Source organism: Opisthorchis viverrini (genome assembly GCF_000715545.1).
Source record: "Opisthorchis viverrini unplaced genomic scaffold opera_v5_572, whole genome shotgun sequence".
Lineage (NCBI taxonomy): Eukaryota > Metazoa > Platyhelminthes > Trematoda > Opisthorchiida > Opisthorchiidae > Opisthorchis > Opisthorchis viverrini.
This window is the reverse complement of record NW_008752237.1, coordinates 39,627-63,495: the sequence shown is the minus strand read 5'-3', so window position 1 is coordinate 63,495 and position 23,869 is coordinate 39,627. Positions and strand designations below refer to the sequence as shown.

Genomic DNA, 23,869 nt, shown 5'->3' with positions numbered 1-23,869 from the left:
CTTGTTCCCCTAGTTGGCTTCAGTGCCCACGTGTCGCGTTTTTGTGCCCAAACTCTTCTTCCAAAGCCGTGTTGAGCAAACAATGATTTGAAGACATTTCATATGGCTTATTTAATCGTGGTTGTTGGTCTGTTTTCCGAGCTTGGCAGCTGGATTACAAACATTTCATCACCAATCGGGGTGATATCCACGCTGACGATGTCATGCAATCCAAATGCCAAGCTCGGCGAACGGACCAATAACCAAGCAGCTCAACCGAGCTGCCTATATTCCACATTACTGCCTGTTTATTCTGTTGTTGCTATTGTACTGATGGGTATGAAAAAGTGAACTTTCCTAGTAACGTTCACTTTTCTCCATTGCTTCCCTGTGGAATATACAAAAGTACAATGTCCCCATTATTACTAAACCATTGTTTAACATTTTGGTGGCCGGTTATTTGAAACTTACTCACCAGATTTCGGAAAATTAATTGGGTGTTATTACTGTTCCAACACAACTAACTCACCCATTTCGTGGCACTGTGGAACAGAACACGTGCCCCAGCTACCAGAGAGAGGACAATGTGTTTGATCTGAATACACGAAGCCTTGAGCGGTTTGGCAGTGCGTAGTAATGTAACCATGAGTTGTCGAACTCTTATTGCAAGATTCATGATGTCCAAATTCGACAACATAGGCCATATGCTGACCGGACGTCTGGTAACTGGTAGGGGCCAACGTAATATTGGACAATGGGAGAGACCATACACAGTCTAGTTGGCAAGCTGAAATGTTTTATGATGGAAGCAGATTACAGGTTATCATAAAAGGCTTATTCGCCCGTATCAAAATCATAAGTAGCCCACAAAATGAGTGACAATAATTCGAAACGGCGGCGGTCTCACCTGACTTGTCCATAGGACTTGAAATTACCAGAGGATCTACGCGTCTGTCACTAGCCACAAAAGTATCCAACTCTAGACTTATTCTGGATGACCTGGTTGGAGGGATCGGCAACATGAGGCGGTAGGAGAGGAGTCCGTTAGCTTCTTTCGGAGTTTCTAGAAGCGGAAGCGCCCAATGCTGAGCCAGATTCTCTAGTGTGAAAATCATCGGCTGCGCCATGACCTCATGCTTGTCATTAAGCAGTGTTGCGGTGTGCCCGATCGAGGCGCATGTTCTGTAATTTGAATTCCTGTCTTCCTTTAGAACAAACAGCAACATGTTGTTCGAAAGTGTAGTCACACTGAGTTGTGGCCTTGTTCCTGAATATACGAAAATACGAGAGCGAGCTGAATATATGTACGCATATACGGCTTTTGTATATTCACAATTAAATATACTGTGATGCCATAAAACAAAAGGTTCCTGAAGGCCTTAGTGGTGTAACTGGAAAGAACGGAGCTGGACACATCCTTGAGATGACCAAAACGGACACTATTTTTTGCACGAATTTAGGCAAGATGCGCAGATTTACGGTGTCGTTTCTCCCAGCAGGTACACCTGAGTAAGAGGATTATGCCGAATGCCAGATTATTCAGGAAAAATGCACTTAAGATTATGGAGAAAAAAGTTGCCGAAGTCCCAATTCATGAAAGCGTATATAAGTGCCGCTGTTGTTGTACAGTAACACAGTAGTATTATTGTTTATATAGCTGAGTTTATCTTTCCATATATCTTGTGTACTAGAGAAGTAATAATTACACAGAGATGGGAAAAGGGCTAATTAGATGAGATTGGTACGGGTGAAAATCTACAAAGCCCACAAGTCCTCAGTAATGGCGAAAAAGACTGAACAAGCAATGTGCCGTAGGGCATAGTGTAGGACTACCTATCAGATATGAGGCAAAGAAAGAATAGAGAAATAATCATGGTAGTTGGAATTGTAGAAGATGAGCTTCAGGAGAAGACCGTTTGATAATTTCAATAATTTCCTCCATTGGTGTTTTAGAGACTAAACTTTCGGATGTTTTACTTGGAACTGCGCAAATAGTAAAGTTATTCATTTTTAAAGGCGAAACATGGAAGTACTTTCATTGTGCAAACTGGTGTTCGAGCAACTATGATTAGGAGGACCATCTTAAAACTGTACCATGACAGTGAGTTAAACGTGAGTTAAACGATGTTTGTTAGAAGGCAGTGTGTTGAAAACTGACAAAAAGATTGGCAACAGATATGAGAGTTATGTTGAAATGAACATTGACGAAGGACCGTTCATTCAAAAGCCTTTCACAGCATGTTTCTCTAAATTGACAATCTTCTTCCAGAAATGGATTTGCCGCTGTTCTCAACTTTCCGTTATGACGGCGCCGAAATTACATCATGCATTTTTGTTGGAACCCGTCAAAGAAAATGTGTTGGCACATATTCATACACAGCGGTTTTATCTGAGAAAAAACTTGGATTCATAAAAAATACGGGAAAGCATACTCATGAAAAGCAACCCTCCTATGTTCTGGAAGCATCGACTCTAACTGGTTCAATTAGTGGTTGTTGTGTGTGAATCCATATATCTACCCTGAGGTAATTTACCGTATTGCATCCGACACCGTCTTCAGCGTACTCGTTTGTTATATACATTATTGTGTGAAACAGTAGACGTGGCGATCGACGATCCTTGTAATGTTGCTCAATCTAATGAGAACAGCTATCGTTCAATTATGTCTGAAAGACAAATAATGCGCAATAATGTGTGCCTGAAATACGTACACGTCGCCAAAATTTTTCACAACTGGCATTTGGATGACAGAGCAGGCATGAGACTTTTACATACCTCTTGGGATAAGTAACTCGCAATTACGTAACGTCTGAACTGCTCAGATGATATCTGTTTTTCAGGTCAGGCACAGTGCCTCCTCATTTCTCGTGAACATCCTTCTCACTGCATGGTTGAGTTTTTCCGTCAGACAACTGTCAGAACAACTGGTTTGAAGACCTTTGTGTTTCAGTGACACTAGAATCCATGAGTAGTAATTCGCAGCACAAAATGAGTTTCCCCTGTGACCATATTCTCTGGTTGAGACACAATAACAACTGCCTTCTTTGGAATATGGTCTGGGTGATAGACAACCCTCGCTTTCGTCCGGATGTGTAAAGTCACCCAAGACTGTAGGAAACTTGGACGGTTTTCCACTGGATATCACTTGTGTCAGTTGCCCAGTTATCCGAAAGTTTACACTGGTATCTTTTATCTGCTCGGTGTGAACTGTAGTAGATTTTTTGCAGTGTTTTATGAGGTTGCAGTTTATTTCACGAGACTTCATTTCACTATATTACACCTGACTTGCCTTCTTTTTTATTTTTATATTATATGCACATTACACTGTTATATTTAACAATCTGGACCTTCTGGGTTGTTATGCCCATGACGGTGCTTTGAGTAGCCCCGTCTATGACCACCAACGTAAGGACCCAGCTGAATGATGACTGGCACTAGCTAACAATACACGTGTCGTCAGGATGCATTCCATTAGTAGTGACGTTACACATTTTTCGGATGTTCAGTTGTACTCGTCTGAGCTGAAAATTGGTGGCTCCCAGTTGGGCATTCTGGTGACTTCAAAGTGCCCCTACCTGCCCACCGTTCTATCCAGTGTCATCGGGGTCACACCAGTTGAAGAGACATCAGGTTACTGCATGTGCGTCTTAGCACAAACCGCACCTAGCACCACACATTAGACAGTGTTCCCTCTGCGTAGTTCGATGTGACAAGTCAATCTGAAAGCGTCTGTCAGCCCACTGTACCCGAGTTAAGTTAACGAGTTGGAGGTTTGCCTGGCCTTACAAGACAAGCTTGAAGCCTGTGTCTTCACCTAGCTAGGAGTGAACTGTTTTCAGACCAATTAAACTCGTTAGGTGTTCTGCTAAATCAAAATGCTTCAAATCCAGAAAACCGTCCGAACAATTTTGTTAGCGTTTGCGCGACTGTTGCTTCACACTGAGTGAGAAAATTTTGTGCATTTATTTGACATGGCTCGCAGTAATTTCGAACAATGAGAGGGTTAGGCCATGGATTTTTTCGCTGGGTTGGACAACTCTTCTGCGGCGAATTCTTCGTCAGTGAATGCGACTTTCGTTTTCACTGTATCACGGTTACAGGTGACCATACACGAATAGCAAAAGCAAAGTGTCACTGACGGAAAATGTTTCTGCTTCCATTTAGTTTGGGCTTCATGAACTTAACAATTTTCTTGTGTTTGCTCTGTTTACATATTCATCTGTACCTTTGCATCCATATTTTCATGCAATGAACTAACCCTTTCCAAATTTTCCTCAAGCACCTTTGGCACTGAGAATCCACGTTGGTCGCAGTAAAACAAAACCTGAAAGTTTCAAATGGATTTCAGATTCTCATGATTTACTCTTGCTTGCTGGCCCCTCACAGACTTTCTAGAAGGTCGGACCAACCTAAACCATGGGATGCATTCTTATTCCGAGTTACAGAAATGAAAAGCGAGTTATTATCTTGGGTGCACTTTAACTCCTGTTTCGAAAGCATAGTATAAGGGGTTACACTTATCTTCGGGAAAGCAGGTTTTTCCGTACGTTTCTGCTTGATACTGGCTTTTGCAGAAATGTTACAAAGTAGGTACAATGAACTATCCTACTATTTATTCTAAAATCCTTTTGCTATTCCTTTTCGATAATTTCTCCACTAGAAGGTTCAAACCCATTTACCAAAGCCGCCTTTCATTCAACTTGGAATGATGAAGGTTTCCATCATCACCGTCATCACTGTCAGCAATACAGTGGCAGAAAACTGTTGTAAAACATAAATTCATTACAGACATGAGGGAGGAAAGCCGTGGTAAAGAGATTAAAGTAAAGCGAAAAAATGGACTTGTGGAAGGCGACAATATTTCTTTGAGAAAAACTACTGAGACTGAGATGTCTATCCCTGTGGACATGGTTCCTGGGTCAGTCTCCCCCAGAGCAGCGCTTGGAATACACAGCATAGCAGACTTTGGTACAACTCTGTAACTTGTGTTTCGCAAAGCTACTAAATGGAGAGCTCGTTTCCTACGTTTCTAATAGAAGTTTAATTACCATCTACATGAAGACTTGCGTGATTTGCGTTGGACGGTTTATCCGAAAAAGTCGATCAAGAACGGAGCCACGTTATTTTTAGCTGATGGAAATTTGACTCCAAAGCTGTTAAGAGGTAGACATACACCATCTAGCAAAACGGCACCCACTGCGTTCAAACTTAGTATTAGTGGTAAACAACTGGTGATCCGTAAACTTTGCAAGAAGCGTTCTCCATTATTTTTGTCTCTTAGGTCCAGGCTAAGCATACCATCAACGTCTGCCTCTGACGAGTTCAAAGGTGCACTGTAATCATATCCTCTTATGAATGTATCTCAGCCCTTCGTGGTAGACAAGGGGGCCACCGGTACATGATGACCATCTTCAATGAATCATAGCAGCAGTTCGTTGATGCATATATGAGTGCAACAAACATAAGGCAATCCATGTTTAAATACAAGCAAGAAGTTGGTGGCACAGGATCAGTGGTTTGCAGGTATTCAGCCTCAGCTCAAATGCGTGAGGCTATGCCAACACTAGTCATCTCAGCAACTTTATTTGGATCCTGCATTCATGTCAATGATATGAGACATACGCCAGTTGATAGAGTTTTCTTTTTGGTCGACCTGTCAAGCATTTTCTATGTTAAATGCTGGAATAAACAGAACGAAGCCTGAATGTCGGACGGGAAGCGACGGATGGGGCCCGGGTCTTGCAGTGCCAATTCTCTTTTCAGTTTATGCTTTTCCTAAATACAATATGCAGTCTATCGTTTTTTCCCAGCTGTAAAAGTTTCACTGCATCAACTTCCATAATAAATCTATCTTCTGCCCTCTGCCAACCGCAGAGAAATAAATTAGCCTATTCAATCCTAAGAATGTCAATTTTTGACAACAAAAATTGCATCAATATTGCGAAAGAAAATGCAGTCTCCGGGAGGCAGTAGGGGAGGCCAATAAATTTTAACCCCAAAACAGCCATCCACGGTGGGTGCCGGGTAGACTGATCGACAAGAATTTGCTGCAAACCGATTGCAGACCGCATATTGCAGTCAAACGAACAATTCTGAATAACAATTGCATGGTATAGCACTCTAATTAGTCGTAACGAGTTTCACTCTATTACGAAACGTTCAACCTTGATATTCGCTCACGAATATCAGTGTGCTTGCAATAACAAAACCTGAAGCTTAAGTGTATGATTGTGATAACAAGGCAGCAAAGGCGGCCATCGATTAGTGCCGACTGAGAAAAAAAAGGAGGAATGAATGTACCAAAATGACCGCTGTAGCTGCGTCACAGCCGTATCCCATGTTCCATATTCCATATTCCATATCCCAGTTTTAGAAAAGAAGCTCTATCTAGTCTTAATGACCCTTGCCTTCATAGATTAGGTCACTCTAACCAATGAGCCGTGAGTTGTGAAATTCAAAATTCATGTTTCCGAGCAGAATAGGTCTGTTATAAGACCCAGAGTCAAGCCAGGAATCTGTCCTTCCGTTCCTTGGTAATCAAGGCTCACATCGAATTATTTTACTGGACACCAAAATAACAATTGACAAAATCTAAGTTAATCACTAAAAGAATGAAGGAATGCACTTGCTGGAAGACTGTACGACATTCTGAAAAGTAATTTACCTTCAGCCGCAGTTAGCAAGCGCCTCCGGCACGAAAATAGCTGAGGATTTAACGAATCGTTTGAAACCACCATGAGTGACACTTCGTAAACTGCGCAAGGCAGAAGACAGGAGAATGAGAATTGTTGATCTCTTGTTTCAGCGCGTACTGCGATGCGATGTCTCTCGCATAACAAATTTGTTGGATCTCCGGAAAATTCAGGATCCGATCCGCCTTTCTGGAGTGTAAGATAATGAAGTATTTACATAGGAGAACGTCAGTAGAATGTCAGCTATTTTAAAGACCTGCCCTATGGGCATAAAAAAATGAAGATATCCAAGCCAACAAATGGTCTAGGTAATTATCGTCAAAACGTTGGCGGACGTGTGTGACTCACTAGGTCGCAATGCCGCACGTAGCATGTATCTCGTAATGACCTTGTTTGTAGGTGATTGACTCTTCTTAGTTCGACCTGGAGGTCCAACTTATTTATAGCGGACAGGTTATTCACGCGTTCAGGCACAGTCCAACTGAGAAGATTTGTTCGGGTGTCTTTCCTCTGTAACCTCAGATTGCAGTCCTCTTCGGGTTCAGCTAAAAGATATGAAAGTTCAGCATATCGGGGATAACGTAGGGGAAAACATCTACAATGAACAATTTCAAACCAATAACCCTGTTGGCGTTTCGGGTTGCATTTACTGCCTAATAGAATGAGTGGAAAGGACAATTTAGATATAATAGCCAAAACTAGATGGCTGGGGTTTTACACATACTCATTTTCAAATTAATTTCCTACAGAGGGAATAATCAACTAAAAACCAGCTGAATTTCCCGACACTGATATTATCAAACTAAATGTGATGCACAGTAGACACCTCAGATAATAATTGATAGAGCATTCTGGGGACCACAGTATATTTTTTAACAGAACACAGTACACATGTCTGACGGAAACCTTTTGACAGTCCACGACTACTTCCCTCTCTTTGGGATCGCCAGTTGGGTACAGTCCCTGGTTAACCAGTCGCCTTTTTTCTACTAACAAAATATATTTGCTTTCAAGTTAATCTGTTGTGGTTTATCGCTTCAGACGGCGAGAGCATGAAAAAAGCAAATGACATCAAAAAATGAGGAAAAAACTAGGCACTTATTCACTACAGATAGCATGTGCAGGTTGAAGATAACTTGCTGGCAGTCCATTGATGGATTTTCTCTGTGTCATCAACGAGAAAACTCCAGAAAATTGCTAATCTCCCTAGTGATTTTCGTTATTTAGGCTTATAAGCTGGAGATCTGGCACTGAATCATACGGTTTTCGCCTCCTTGTCCGCAATTTCTTTTCTCGACATAGCACTGTTCAGAAGAGTGATCGAAATCATTCAAAATGCCTCCGGCGATTTTGAATCCTATCCTCTGATCGGTATGTGGAACTAAATAATCATTTGCTCTCTCGTTGCTCCGTAGACGAGACTACCCGAACACGAATATGACAGTCAGTTTGGCACGATTGCTTACTTTAGCACCAAAAGTTAATTTTGTAAGCGCTTCAGGATGGTGGTGTGGAATACAGGTTGGTTTCGATATATTCATCCACATCGGTCAACTAGGAGCGTTTCTGATTGTATTTCGGTGAACTGATTCTGCATTTGTGTGAATAGCCGAAGGAGTTAAGTTTCTTCTGAACAGCTTAAACATCTGTTGGAGATATTCACAGTTGGAATGGTTTAACCACCAACTTAGGTTTGCACATCCTTGAATCCAATAGGATTATCGCTACGGTTAATTAAGGTGTTCTTTTTTGGTTTACATAAAACTTAACACAAAGTCTGTCTTTAAAACGCAGTGTAGATAAATGTGCATCATGCGTAAACAGAAGCATGGCTTTGCAACTCACATGTTTTGACACTAATAAAATGGTTTGCTGGCCATAGTTCAACCTCGTATCGCTGATTCGGATGGAGATGGGGAATGGTGACTGTAAACTCATTTGGAACGTTTCTTTCATCTAGCAGCTCATCGAACTGCTCCCAGTCGGGCCAGTTGCCCAGCGGTTCTAGGCGTTCTTCCTTCTTGAACGTGCATACGTTTCTTCGGACATGACGTGCTTTGATATCATCAATTAAGCCGTTTCGGATGGTCATCTCATGCGCCCGAATCTAAAAAGCGCAAACAAAGATAGAGGGTTGAATATGTACCTTCACAGTGAAGCGGCCTAAGTGATAGATGAGTACAGGTTTCTTCCTCAAGATTTAACCTCGCTAATGGCGAGTACTACCACAGAGATAATACTTTTTGTACAAATTCGACGTAAAATTAACGTACCGATGATCGTCCCCTTCCATTACCTTTGCAGTTCTCAACGAATCTTCACGTGACATGTTTTCAGGACAGAGTTTGAATTCAACTATACGAGACGAACACAGCATGCGTGTATGTACAAGCAGTTCTTACAACCCCATAATAATTAGCTCCTGTTTCGTGTGTTGCCAGTATTTTGATAAAATGTAATAGCCTTTAGCTAGAAAAAGTTCACTGTATGCAAGATTAAATTACTCACTGACTATTAAGCTACATACTCGTTAGGTATTAGCAGTTAAAATAGCAGTGGAATCGCAATGCCAATATACAACAGGTCCTGTATCTGTGCACCGATATATCTCTGGTATCACTCAACTGGTTTCATTTTTATCGTTTGTATAGACACCAGTCGTCAATATATTTCCTTTAGCAATTGTATCTCTTTCACTTTACTCGTCGTAAGATTGTAAGATAGGTTTATGTTTAATAATTATAGTTAATTCATCTGCTGAGCAAAACGTATTCTCCTGCATGAACAAACCCGCTCAGCCCCGCCATTTTCCGACGTTTGGCCAACGGAAACTTTGATTTTCTTCCAATTCAGAAAAATAACCTCAACAAATTGAGAAAGGAAGTGCATATAGTGTTCCTTGGTGAGAGGTAACTCTAAAAACATTAATGACTTTGCCGATTTGTATAGGCAAGAAGCGATGGTCAAGATACACTCCGGCAAGACAGTGCCAAATGAGAGTTTCCGGTAACAATGTTGTTCCCAGTATTCCGTTTAAGTTTATCGGGGAAAATAAATGACTTACATTCTTTTGTCTGTTTGTTTTAGAAGTACGAGCCTTCTTATACCTTCGGAATGCTCTAGACATTATGGCAAGCTCTTTCTGAAGTATTAACTCCAAACGGTGTTATTTGTGTTTACTGGGTTTGTGATAGTTTTCTGTACAGTTTTGCGAGGCGAACGGAGTATTTATTGAGAAACGGGCTAATGACTACAAATTCGAATGAAAATAAGCTTCCTGTCAGCAAGTTGGCTAACGTATAATATGCTTTTCCGCATGAGACTTCTGAAGTGGTAACGTCCAAGACAACTGCGCATAGCTTTTACGCCACGTTCGCGGTACCCACACAGAAAACTGGTACGCTGTTCAACTGTCACGTACTACTCCGTCTAGGTTTAAGATCAGCAAATACATTCACTGGACACAGTAGAGCAGTAATCATTATGGCTTTTGTGCACACTGTTTTTCCTTATGTAGTTGGGTTTAGTTTTCCATAACATTAATGAGTATGATGAACTAGTCTGTTTCTCACGAAATAATTTTACTGTATTTTTATTGTCCTGATTGGGTCCTCCCAAGTATATTTTAGAATTTAGGAATTTCCGAATTCTCCACGGCGGCGCAAGACTTTTTTCTGTAGAGCGATTGACTGTTCGTGCGCACACAATCACTACGAATAATCTTTTAACAACTATAGTTTGCTTTCATCTTCGTCAAAACTGGTTTCTGCCAACAGAAGCTTTGTTATCATTTGTAAAGTGACATACCCAGGGTGCAAGAATGTAGAATATACCGATCTCACACTGAGTTGCGCCGATGGGGTAGACTGAGAGAGCATAAAATCGGTTTTTGGAGGTTGGTTTACGATGCACTGTGTAAGTGGGAACAGCCCAAGACACCTGAATATTGGTCGATCCAGTTCCAATCAGTGTAAGCTTCTGCCCTGAGAGAAGCTGGGAAGATTCGCTTGAAGCCCGTTCTGGAACAGGCAACAACCTCACAGTGCAGCTCCATTCGGTTCCCTGGCACACATCCTTTGATGCGATCACACAAAATTTGTATAGCTTTCCAGAATCCAAGTTGCGCAATGACAAGCGAGGATGTTGAGCTTCGAGTTGTATTATGCTCGTCCTGAAAAAAGACAAAAAAAAATCGCTAATAGGCTGACGGAAAATCTTCGTTAAATTGTAAGATAACTGAAATTGGGTTATATCTGGCCCTTGCGTTCTGGAGTCTTTAGCGAAAAGCTGCAGAAAATAAGAACAATATGGAAAAAGCTTGAACTGCTGTCTCTTGGCTGAGATGTTGCTCCCAGTGTTTAAACACACGAACTGTTCTCAACCCAAAAACATTAATTCGACACCCTGAGATGAAGAGAACAGTTATTAATGGAAATGCCCCTACTGCCGTCCATCTACTACAGGCATTTTCTGTCGTATTCCAATTATCGGTGCTCCAAATCGGCTTTCAACTCATGGTGAATTTTCGCCTTCACGTATATTATACATTTTGATGGGAATATCTTCCGTTTGGCCTTTTCACCTGTGTCCATCTATATGATATATCAATAATTGGTAAAACTATAATTATACTATTATGAACAGCTTATCCTTCCGTTTAGACTCTAAAAAACAGAGCGGACTCCATCTACTCTCGATCATGCTGTTAACTTCTGCAAAAGCTTCAAGAATTTTTCACAAGGAGTTTGAGAACGGTGGACCCTAACTCCATTCGTAATAAGTTCAGTGCAATTGTCGTTTTCAGAGATCTGATTGTTTGCTTTTCCATTTTTATTAACCCTTTCAACTACCGGTCACTTTCGTCAAACACTAACCGAAAACTAAGTATCATCCCGCCCGCTTCACCACCATTCTTTAGTCTGAGCTTCTCTGAGGTTGTTTCGTCATGTGAATAAATTTATTGACGAAACTCTGATGCGCATTGACAGCTGGCTATCGTTAAACGTGGTTGTGCAACAGTAGGTGTTGGTAAGTTCGTATGGCTTTTAACGCCCACAAGGCTAAATGCCATCACATTACTGCGATTAACATAGTCGGTCAACAAGTGAGATGGGTGCTTCATAGCACAACACTGGAGCTCCGAGTCCTAAGACCACACTTTAGACTACTTAAATCTCTACAACAACGTATTTGGACTTTTGGGGACCCGGTACAAATCCGGCAACGCATGTGCACAACGAGCTCTACTTTTCGCTACTAATTTGATGCTAATGACCGGAGGCAAGTGGATGGTGTGAGGCGTGACAGAAAAGACCTGTGGGTTACGGAAATGTAACTTGAACAAACTAAAGTATAGGCGATAAAACGTAGAAGGTAGACATAACAAAAGTACACTACCGCCATGGATCGCCGTCTTATCGGAAGAGTCTTCGGTGAGATTCCTTTATTGCCTAAAAACCCTTATAACGCCCTCATTTGTGCTTTGACTGTGTAACAGGATGGTCGTTCTAACAATGTTCCCTGGTAGAACAGTCCCCGGTTACTCTCAGCATGGTTTTTTAAGTTGGATTGGAGTGTCTTCGAGAACGCATTTCAAAATTAGCCTGGGTTTAATGGGAAGCTTAACGAAATTTCCGCCCAGTCATTAGTTTGCACGGGTCCTTGAATCTTCGTCCACCAAATATCAGTCAGGTGATACTATTGTGCTCCTACGACAATCACATCTAGGGCTGCTTTTTTATCCAGTTTGGATCCAATAGTTGCTTGTCACTCTGCAACGTAACTCATTAAAGCCATGAAATGAAGATTCCGCATTTCTGCTGTTACACAGATTAGAAGTTGTATATTATTAATCAGAATTAAATCGGAAAAACGTAAATTTAACCCGGAAGAATACTGACTTCATATTGCACGATCCCTTATTTGGCTACAGGTTGACTACCCCTGAACATTCACTCAACAGAACTTGGTCCGAGACAGAAAATCTTATATTTCATCAGCTTTTGCTCATTTTGAGGTTCCAAAATCTTTTTTGCGTCTGTCATGATATTCGAGCAACTAATTTCAATGAGATATTTAGTGCGAGTGGATTGATATATGTTAACCGATAGTCCTTTAATTAATATTCTTTTGAATCTTGTTTGCCGGCAGAATCATATCTGAGAAGTCCTCACTTAATGACGTTTTGCCACAAGGTTTCATATGTATACCATGCTACTTTGGTGATGATGTCCGTTAGCAAGAGAGGTCAAACAGAGTATTATATTCTACTGGTTAAATCGGTGTCAACTGGACATATCTCATTTCCGGCCATTTGAACATTCCTCACCCTGTTAGCCATTTTGTCTTCAGGACTAATGAATGGCTTTCTGGATAAAAAACCAATGGAGGAAAATAATTTCCCGTTATAAGAGAGGATATATTCACTCAACTGAAAAAGTATGTCTACAAGCAATAAGCATAAGTTACCATCCAAAAACCCGAGATTGATGGGACTAACGCGCGAAATTAATGACCGAAATGCTCATGTTTGGAGTCCAACATCTGCATCTAGGTAGCTCCTGTTTGGGCTTGGGCAATCTGGCCGGATCACAGTCCCCTTGATTTCTTCAGGTGGCATGGCAACTAGCCAATGAAAGGGATTATGTTTGTATTGTCCAACAGGCAACTTGGGCCTGTTTCATTTTACAGACATCGGTTATTTGTTAATCTGTGGGCTTCATCGCTTCGGCTGAGTAAGTACATTCAGCGAATTTAGTCACGGTTGACTCAGCCGCTGTGTGATGGTAGTTAAACGGGATATAAGGCAACCGGTCTATTGCTAATGCGGCTCAGTTATTTGTAACTGCACCACAGCTTAGTTTTTGATCCCCAGCAAATAGCTATCCGAAATGTCACTCCAGCCTACAACTTAATTAGAATTCGATTTGGAAAGGCAGAATCATAGAGCATTACCGCTAGAATCGATTATGGCATGAGTTACATCCAGAACAATCCCATTAAACATATCTGTTCAGATCGTCCTACCATACCATGCATATTTTTAACACTTATCATGATATCCTTCAGGATCACACGACATTATGTAAGGTACACTTCATTAATTTCATTGTGCCATTAGGACTTATTAAACAACCTGGTAGCAGTGAAAGTATTCATGCTTTGTGTTCTCAACTGCTTTAGATGAACTACCTGGAATACTTTTTCGGCGCAAGGCTCTACAAAATTTGTGTGCCGCAACTTGAGCGGTCACGTATCGGCCCACAATAGTTTTAGGATAGATGAATATCAGTGATCGTAATCTGGCTTCGGTATGCGTAATTATCAGAATTCAAGAAAGCACCTTACGTTCTGTGGACATTTTGGGCAAAACGTGCATGCGGCTTTGGGTCACAAACCAGGTAATGTGAGAAACGACACGGATTAAGTTGTGATCGGCGACGGTATGAGAAGTTTGGGCATAATGCACGGCCAAAAACCTAACAGTTTACGAAACTGAAAAGACTGGCCGAAGGAGATTGAAAACGAACTCACTTTCACTCCATTTTCACTTACCTGGAATAAACAAGAACCAGGTACGTGCCGTTTTGGATAACTCTTCTTTGAGGCGTCCAGGAAAGAATGTAGTTTTGAATAGATTTTCCATCCCTGTTCAGCTGTGCGTTTAGTGAGATATCATATCTTGCTAAATTGGCCCTATCCGGCTGGAATAGATCGTCAAAGCTGTTCACTCTAATCTCCACAGGCAGCGATGCCCTTCCTTGACTAGTTGGAAGGACAGCTTCTAAGCACAATTTGAATCCGGCCACCTCTTCTTGCTTTACATTAAACTGAATCCGTTGTGGGCCCAGTTGTGACGAGTTTACCGGTAAATATGGATTACCCTTCAGAAATGAGATAAAAGGGCAGAAACTGAATGAGATGGACAAAATTATCGTGCTGGTCGATTACTATGGTTTAGTAAACTGCAACCCGGAGAGTTATTCAAGTAGAGGTATGTTTGTACACATGGTGATTCTGGCATTGTGACTGGACACTGCGAAGCGGACGAAGGAGGTGATTTGTAGGCTGTGCCAGTGCATTCCTTGTTGACTCTGCCCAGACAAAGCAGGGAACATTTGAGGCTTGTACCAAATAGCTGCTTTGAGGCATTAGGTGTCTCGCAGTAGTTATCTATCCAAGTAATGTCTAGATATGTGTATTAGCAGAGAGGTTTACCTCTAATTTTGTCTATATCGCTTAAGTCCTTCATTTCCAATGTGAACTCACTTCTGATGGCATTTATCTCATATTCCGAGGCCGCGTAAAGTAAGCAGCGATAAGCTGGAGAAATGGTTCTTGCGGAACACCGCGAATCAACAAGGATACTGGAAAAATCTGTCAGATGTTCATATTTGACGTCTCTCAGTTGCCTTTTTTCGAATAGTGTGGTTTCTTGTTTTGCTATCCATAAAGATTTCCATAGAAGAAACCATGGTTTGACTCGGAGTGCACCCCTGAAGAGACGGCAAGTTACTGTGATCGGCTGAGCCAAGATAGTTGTGCCTAAAAATACTTGTCATATAAAAGCCAGTAATCTAACAAAGCTCGAAAGTGGCAAGAAAAAGGACTACAAGAGTTAAATTCACTTGAAAAGGTAAGACTAGCCCGGTCCATTCAAGTAGGCTGTAGCTTAGGTGAATACTCATCAAATGGAAATAAACTTGAAGAATTAATACGGGTGGATGTCATGAGAATCTTCCCAAGGCTGACAAACATTTATCTTGTGCATGCGCTACGAGAATTTGTCCGCCTTCACAATTTAGTGTGGGATTTCGCGCTTTCAATTGTTCTGCTTCCTTCCTAATTTTGTTCTGTTACTTTCTCTGCAGCCACTTAAGTAAAGTTTTTTCCGCTCAAACCAGGTATGAAACCTATGTTCCTTACGAAACTTAGTTTGACTGCTTCTCACACATGTCGCATAATATGTTCTATTCTAACGTACACAGAAAGGTACCTCGTTCACATAATTTAAGTCTCTCGTCAGCCAAGAACCACATTTATTTCTGGAATGCCATCAAGCATTTATTTTTCGCGACTGTCCTGTTCAATATTTTCACTACTAGGTCTTAGCCCGATTCCTCGCCACCTCGAAGATCATTAAAATTCAGTTTCAGACAAAAGTCTTCGTAGTTGGTTCTCTTGTGTTTTCCGCTTTAAAATTACACAGCTTTGGATACTATTTCGATGGAAATCTACTGATTTACTTGCGGCAGCGGATATCTTAGTCGAGCCTAATAATATATTTGGAAAAAGAATGTATGGTAAGTGTGCACAGACACTACTGGATAATGCGCAACAGTTTGAGCTGTCGTTAGAAGCAGATAGTCCAGCAATATCTCTCATTCTGGTTTTCTTGAATCAAATTACTTCAAGAAATTCGCCCACCATTCCATCTTGCATCATTCCCCTCGAATGATGACTCGGTATTTAGTGTGCAGGGTCTTCTATGAGTGGCTTGTGAAGAATGTTTCTTTGTTTCATACTTGCACAAGAATGGCACATCCATTGGTCATAGATCTTCCATGGAAAAATCCCTAGAATTAGTTCGTTAGATTGTTCCTCCAATACAAACGGCTCTCGCCTAAGGTAGGGGAGGGAGACTAAGAGCTAATGCATTTAGTTTGGCCCCATAAGTAAAGTCTTACAAGTTTATGCCGTGCATACTGCTCTCATTTGATTTAACGACCTATTACCACACAATATGCCATAATAATTCCACCTGTATCTGGGTGCGTGACCAACGGCTAAAAGCATCGAAAAACTGGGTCAGAAAATCACCTGGTGGCCTATAAACCCAATCCTGACTTCATCGTCCAAATTGGATTAAAATGAACCACTGGCAGGTTATTACACGTTTGCCTCGTTGTTGACCTAAATGTTCTAGCAACCAAGTCCAATGTATAGAACAGGTATTCGAATGTTATCCAGTTCAGACATGTAAAACTGTACTGACTCCCCAGGTCTTTTGCCAGAACTGCTTAATTTTGGGCTCTGCTGTATTGTGGTGGGTAAGTAAGTAAGTAAGTAATAAGTAACTCACCTTCAACCAATAGTATTCCGGACCGTGAGACGTTTGTACCCATTTGAATACCAAAGATCTTTTCGTCAGTGTGAGATACGAGCACTCAATCTTAGGGGTCATACTGAAGGCAACATGTTTTACGTTGTTCCAATCACATATTGCGTGGCACCAGAGGCGGTGGCCCCACAACCAGATGACAATCATCCAGACAAACATCCAGATGCTTGCGACTTGCCCACTAGCCATTGGGCGTGAGTTCTAGATTACCACATAGGTTGCATTTTGAGTGCATACAGCTGTTGTAGAAAAAGGAATGTGGCAAATTTTAGTAAACCCAAAGAAACAGAAGAGAAACTAGTAAATTAGTTGAACCCATTTAAAAGCGCAGGGTAGGGAGAATTACCTTTTGAGGAAAACACAAAGGGAATTTGCCGCTCCTACTTTTTTACCAGCGAAATCACTCACCGTAGACCGTTATTTACAGGAAACTCCTTGATCAAAAACCAAATTGGATAAACAATGCTAACTATGAACCAGTGGATTTGAGCATCTTGGTCGACATGACTAAGGTCTTCCGAGGGAACTGCGATCATCCTACTATTCCGTTGACATGACAACAAACATAAGTAAAACAATGGATTGTAGACCAGAAATGAACAGTGGTGGAGGGGTATACTTGTCCCCAAACTGGCTTCACTGAACCGTCACTTGAATAGGAGTACCATATGACCAAATGCACCTTATACCATAATTCATTTGCTTTAGTCCTGCTAACTAATCCAAGTTGCATAAGTTAACTAAATATATCGAAACCGTAAACAGCAAACAAAATTCAAAATTCAGCAGCATATCGTCTTGGCGGTGGCTGTAAGAAAATCTCTAGGTCATCTTTCGTGCACTTTTACAGATCAGCCTTTTCGGCCAGTAAATACGGGCTACTGGCAACACAACGTACCAGTTAGTTTGATTCTAAACGACTCGACCAAAACTCGCTAGTGAAACAATGATCAGTCCATTTTTCAATCGGTACACTACTCACAAGATTGCTGAAGAACCTTCGACGGCCTTGTGAGCAATTTACTTTATGAAAATATACCGTGGTATCTTGAATATCGTGCCAACTGAAACGTGAGGTGGCCTTTATGAAGCCTATCAGTTGAAGAATATCATGTACTAAGGATTCAGTTGAGTCCTTCGTGAAAACCAAATTGATATGCAAATGAGTGCAGTTGTGGAAATGCTCACTTTTGTCATACACGTGCGGACAGTGACCTTCCCTTATTACTTCGCTGCGGGTCCCATTGCAGACGGTGAACTAAGTAGTCAAACGATTTTTAATCAATGGATCAGCCTCTTAAACTGATCAGAGTTTACGAGAGTGAGACAGTTCGGAGAATCGCTTCTACTCAAGAGAACGACTTTGAGTGGTCCGCTGGATGATCTCTCCAAACTTTGGATTATCGTGCTCAACTTTAGCGGTGTCTCTTCTCATTGGCTTTTATTTTTCTTAGTTCCTCTAAATTGGGCGGAAGTAAACTGCAATAACTTGTTGCGCTACTCAATTATGCCACATCAAAATATTAAAAATCATCAGCGCTTGTCCTTTGTGTCCGCTCAAAGTAAAGTCTTCGCATATTTTGACAACATGCGCTCCTCCAAATTAAAAAATAATCGCTATCACATTGAAAGAAAACAGGGCTGCGAGCAGCTTTCCATATCATTTTCTGAATGCTGACTGATGTCGTTGGTTCCATAACTTTCTGCCTAATGAATACAAAACATTGATGCAAGCATATAAGGAGAAACCAAGAGAAACCCAAGGGCTCATGAAGGCAAGGATGGTGAACGCTTTGGGCTTTCGAATGAGATTGGTGGAGAATCAATGCATTTCACTCGGCTAACCGCAGATCAACTTAGCGTTCTTCCCAGAATTGCCGCCTATCTTTTGTTGCCTATGAAAGTGTCTACTCATTTGCGAACCTTTACATCATGGCAATAGCTTGCCTGCACTCCTTCGTGCGGGTAATAGAGAAGCCCGTAACGATACGAAATCCAACAATAACAAAATTTCACACCTAAGTTGAACGAAAAGTAATTAAAACAGGCTCCTTTGAGCTCAGATCTCAAAAGTTCGTTTCTCCGATTGTCCGTATTGAATACGCGGTTTCACTGTAAGCCATTTTGGTCTTCGTCTCATTTCACAAATGCGGTATAAATACGTGCTCACGTTCATCGTATTGCTTAGTGTGTAGATTAAGAGAGATGGAATATGGTTTTCACCACCGTCCAACAGGCCAAAACACCCAAGTTCATTGGTATTCTCTGAAGTTACCTGTGTTGAAAGATCCTGGTCCAACTCAAGAAGTCACAAAACATGCAACAGTTCGAATTCGTCAGAAAAATGCCCAATGTTGTGCCATAGAGGTTGTACTCTTTTAAGGATTGTGACATCATTTGATTTAAACGAACTTCTGTCCCTTAGGTAAGTGAATTTCACATTACTCTGCCTCCAATTTTTGGAGGAATGTTTTGCCGTCAAGCTGTATTGGAATTCGGTATCATGGTATTTAGTACACACCAAAGACACATCTTATCATATTCCTCTATCCTGAAAGGTAGCGCCGTCGAAGGGATCAGTAGAAACGAATAAACAACAGCATATGCACCGCTATTTGTGGGTTACGGAAAAGGGATTTCACTGGATCGAATAACACGCGAAATTCCAGGGAAGCAGTTTTTCATCTTATGTTCAGTGCGCTCACCAAACGTAAGGTCGTTACACCCAAGAAGCCTTTATCAGAGCTAAGTAAAAAGATTGATGCTACTTAGAAATTTATGGGGTCTACAATGGCCAAGGTTTTAGCATAAAAAGTCGTACAGACCACTGCTTCAGCATTGCTACTGTGGAATGTGCAAGAAACGCACGAGAGCAAGCAGACGTAACATGTTAGTAGTCGAGGTTACTCAAAGGTCATTAAGAGTGTCGATGCACCGAATAATGGAAGTTGTTCTCCTTAGAATAGAAATTGCTGACTGACGGTAAGGCTGATGTAATTCCATAGCAAACTGTACCGGACTTTAAAAACCTTCATAAATTCTACGAGTGTTCACACTGTTCATGTTTTTTATTTGTGGATTACACCTCATTTTGTGTCAGCAAATTCTTCCAAGAACTGTGTGTTTACCCCAAGATGTTACGCAGTGAATACAGCTGACATATAAGGTGATGATGATCACCAAAAATATAAACCGTCCACGGAACCCACTAGTCCCGGTATTTCGATCTTGAAAACGATGTCAAGTTCCTCTGAGAAAATCACAATATAGAATCATTAATCAGTGGTAATTGTATAAAGCAAAACGGCTGGATGATTTTTGACGTCTTCTGGGTAGCCCGTGGGAAATGCTTCACTATAATGAAAAGCGTACGAGAACTTTCGTTCTTATGGTGCCTTATCAGGTAAGCAAAGAGGGGGTTGGACAGGTGAATCTGACAACTAGTTTAAAGTTAGTTTTTGCAGGATTACCTGTCCTCCCACTATTTGAACAGTTGATGGAATTATTTTTTATGGGGCTTGGTTTTAACTACCTGTGGACGATGTAACTACTGGTGAGCAGCCATACTTTTGGCTTTCCGTTTGTCAAGCTTGGTAGTCGTCACGTAAGCGTCTCGCCACCAGTGATTGTCCGGCCGAGTTGACATTTTACCGTTCATTGGTGAGGAAACGTTCACGGTCCATTTGACAGGCTTGGCAAACAAATGCGCAACCACTTGGTTAATAGCACATGGACTCATCCGACTTATATATGAAGCCTTTCTACCCAAATAATCATAGATTCAGGCAAAGAATCTGTGTGAAATTTCCAAAAAGTGTAAATATTCCCCTACCTGGTGGGTTTCAGTAAAGACAACAATAAGTACAGGACTTGTTGACTAATACGTTTTCTTCATGGATAAACGAGCATGCGCTGCAAGATGTTCGCCATTCTATATTAATATGGGCCTGAGAGCAGTCAACAATTGAGAGTTTGTCCTTGCGCCACTTTAGATGGGAGGTGAAATGAGGCATTTTATTTGTCCCATTACCACTAATTTGTTCAGACAATCGGCTACCATCAGGCAAAGAAAGCGAATCATGTGTTTCTGTGGAGTAAAATGACTATTATTTTGGCTGAACAACTGGGTTCATTTGTGTGGTTGCAGAGCGTAGGAATGCATTTTAACTATGGGTGTACTTGGAGTCCCTAAGTGGTGGTTAAGTCCATTAGCAATGTCACAGGAAACTCAAATGGATGTGGAAGAGGTTTCGTTTGAATAAGCTGAGCGGTCAGAGGGCGTTGCTTAGTTCACAACGGTCAAAACACTACTTGCGTTGTTCTACTGTCAGATGTCAACGGGGTTTACGTGTATAATTAAGTGGTGCAGAGGAAGTGACTTTGCCGTCAGTGTGAATATTTGCTCGGAAGTGGCTATTAGCATCCACTTAATTATAACCCCATCGATGACCACTTCAAGTGAGAAGACAAATCATGGCGATTGCTGAAGTCATTGGCTTACTTAACTTAATCTGAGCCATCGGAAGCCTTTCTCAGTATAAAATTACTCGCAGCTTAATGGGGTTCACCAAGTTTTGTTTTGAGCAGACCTGCTTGACCAAAAACCCGTGACTTATAAAATAACAAATTCTATACTTTAAATGGCACCAATCAGGTGATGACTTTTTTCAGAAGACTTTTTAAACAATGCAATGGTTACTCGTAAATACCAACTTTAGAAATATAAAATTCTATCTAGTTTTCTATGATTGTACTCTGCATATTCCTTCAACTTTGCGTCGTGATGTTCCCGGAAGCACTCATTGTTTCACACTAAACTTTAAAGGGACCATCGTTAGATCGTGCTACCCAATTAAAGAACAGATGATTATTTCGCCGTTTACTATTTTGGCTTCAGCGAAGAGAATGGGGGTCAACCTTTTTTTGTAAAAAAAACTGTGATTTTTGGAATATTCTCATTCCTTATATTTCCAAATAAACAATCCAACTGTGGCTGTGCCGTTAAAACAGCCAGGTGCACCTCATTTGTATTCGGTACCGAAAAAACGCACAACTTACCTTGAGCCCTAAATAGTTATTCTTTTGTAGTAAAAAATGTGATCCAGCCAGGCTTTTATTCGTACCAAGGCGTCTTCCACTAATTTTCGAAGCCCACGGCAACAGGGTGAAGCAACAACTTCAGAGTCACCTTTCTGCTGATATCACCCATGCATCACCACAAAACAAATCCGTAAATCTATGAAGATCCAGTTTAGTCTCGCAACAAACTCAGAAAAAGTGCTTTTAAAGAATAAGGCTGCTAATTTTTATTACTAAAATATGCAGTTCATAGGTATTTTGCCTGCTGTGTCAAGCTTCAGTTTCGTTTCTAGAACATCAGTGCATCAAACTTAAGAACCCTGATTTTTTAATTGCTGAACAAGAACAGCATAATTTTGTGAACATCGCATTTTTTGGGATCACTATACATTTTCTGTCGACTTCGTATTGTGACTAAACATGAATACACACGGTAATACGCATATGTAGGAAGTATACCAAGTAGCCAAAATAAGTGGTCCATATTAAGACTGGAAAATTAAACCTCACAAAAGCCTGAAGATGTAATGATCACCAAAAGCCTGTCTATCAAGGGATGGACCGTTCTTCATCAGAACCAAGTTACTATATTCTACTGAGCAGAGAGAGCACTTGTGTCACCATTGGTCAACAATTCTGCATTAGATGAACTCGGGAGTATGAATGACAGGATGGAAGGGTAACGAAGAAGCTCATTTTAATTTTTGGTTGTCCGTCTTCACCAGTACATTACAAATTATCTGCATTTTGTGTGAAAATTGCTAGATAAAACCTGACCACGAACCTTGAACTCGCCTAGCCATTTTAGCATCAAAAGTCTCTTCCTATCCTGTGGATCCTCTAAATTTTGATAAACCAAAACCCCTAATGCCGCAGCTTTGTACTACCACTTTTTGATGCTCCATGTTGTCTGATAACTACTGCTGTAACACTCGAGAGAGCGACAACAAGCCTTCCCTGATAACTCATGGAACCAAAACCCCTAATGCTGCAGCTTTGTACTACCACTTTTTGATGCCCCATGTTGTCTGATAATTAATGCTGTAACACTCGAGAGTGCGACAACAAGCCTTCCCTGATAACTCATGCAGGCCTGTTGTTGAGTGACCATATAATTACGCTGTGTAATAGATATTTGCCTCTTGTATCTTATTTGCTGACAGTCGAAGTCGGTCACTTTACCTGGAATATTATGTGGTAGTAAGTTAGGATGTGAAAATGTATTCAAACGCCGGGATAAATCAAGTAAACAAATGATTTGAGAACAATAACTACGGCAGAGTTGAGGGAATCGGAGTTTGCTTAAAGCAACACAGGGTCATTTGGGTGGGATAGATTTTTGTGGCTACCTGGCTACATTAACAAAATCACGGTACATTATAAGAAGATAGGTCGGTATTTTTAAGCGATGCTCGAAAATTTCGAGGTTGAAAATCCTAAAGACAACAGGTTCATTCTACTGATGTGCTAATCATAAGAACCTACTTACACACCCAGCAGGAACCTTATGAAAATGTGTCATTGATTCGGAAAATACATCAGAAATAAGACCGGAATCAAAAATTAGACGGTTATTACATTGTACTGAAAAATCAGGGTCGTTTGTTGTTCAACAGCCAATAAAAATTTCGAACGGTGTTTTGGAAAACAGAGTAGTTTAAAGATTTTCTGCGGCCGAAACAAAGGGTTTCATTGTATGCTAACAAATACGTTGAATATAAGACTTCAAGGACCAGAGATAGGAGAAAATAGTTCATGAGTGAAGAAATTGTGGTGAAGGGACCCTCTTAGTCTCTTTCTTAATGTATTTTCATGAAAGAATTCAGCGCCTTTACTTTCAGCGAAATGACTCAAACCTTAAAACCCTCCAACCCATACTTCAACCTGGTGGATTCGGAATCATTCATCAGCAATATGTTTACGCCATGTTCTTTCATTGAACCGAACTCCAAAGTTATTTTACTCGTAGCCTCAAAGGTTAGAGCGATAATAAACAACA

General features: G+C 41.0%; 1 protein-coding gene across 1 annotated transcript in view; it reads right to left on the bottom strand.

Annotated features, from left to right (window-relative positions):
- T265_11767 (hypothetical protein) overlaps positions 1-23,869 on the bottom strand; it is a gene marked incomplete at both ends in the record, with an annotated part of 79,509 nt that overhangs the window by 51,758 nt on the left and 3,882 nt on the right. Inside the window, 8 exons of the mRNA XM_009178516.1 lie at positions 509-766; positions 887-1,246; positions 6,644-6,860; positions 7,020-7,216; positions 8,517-8,778; positions 10,479-10,842; positions 14,226-14,554; positions 16,753-17,030. Of these exons, the coding sequence (XP_009176780.1) occupies positions 509-766; positions 887-1,246; positions 6,644-6,860; positions 7,020-7,216; positions 8,517-8,778; positions 10,479-10,842; positions 14,226-14,554; positions 16,753-16,980 (2,215 nt within the window). The remainder of the gene's footprint in view (positions 1-508; positions 767-886; positions 1,247-6,643; positions 6,861-7,019; positions 7,217-8,516; positions 8,779-10,478; positions 10,843-14,225; positions 14,555-16,752; positions 17,031-23,869) is intronic.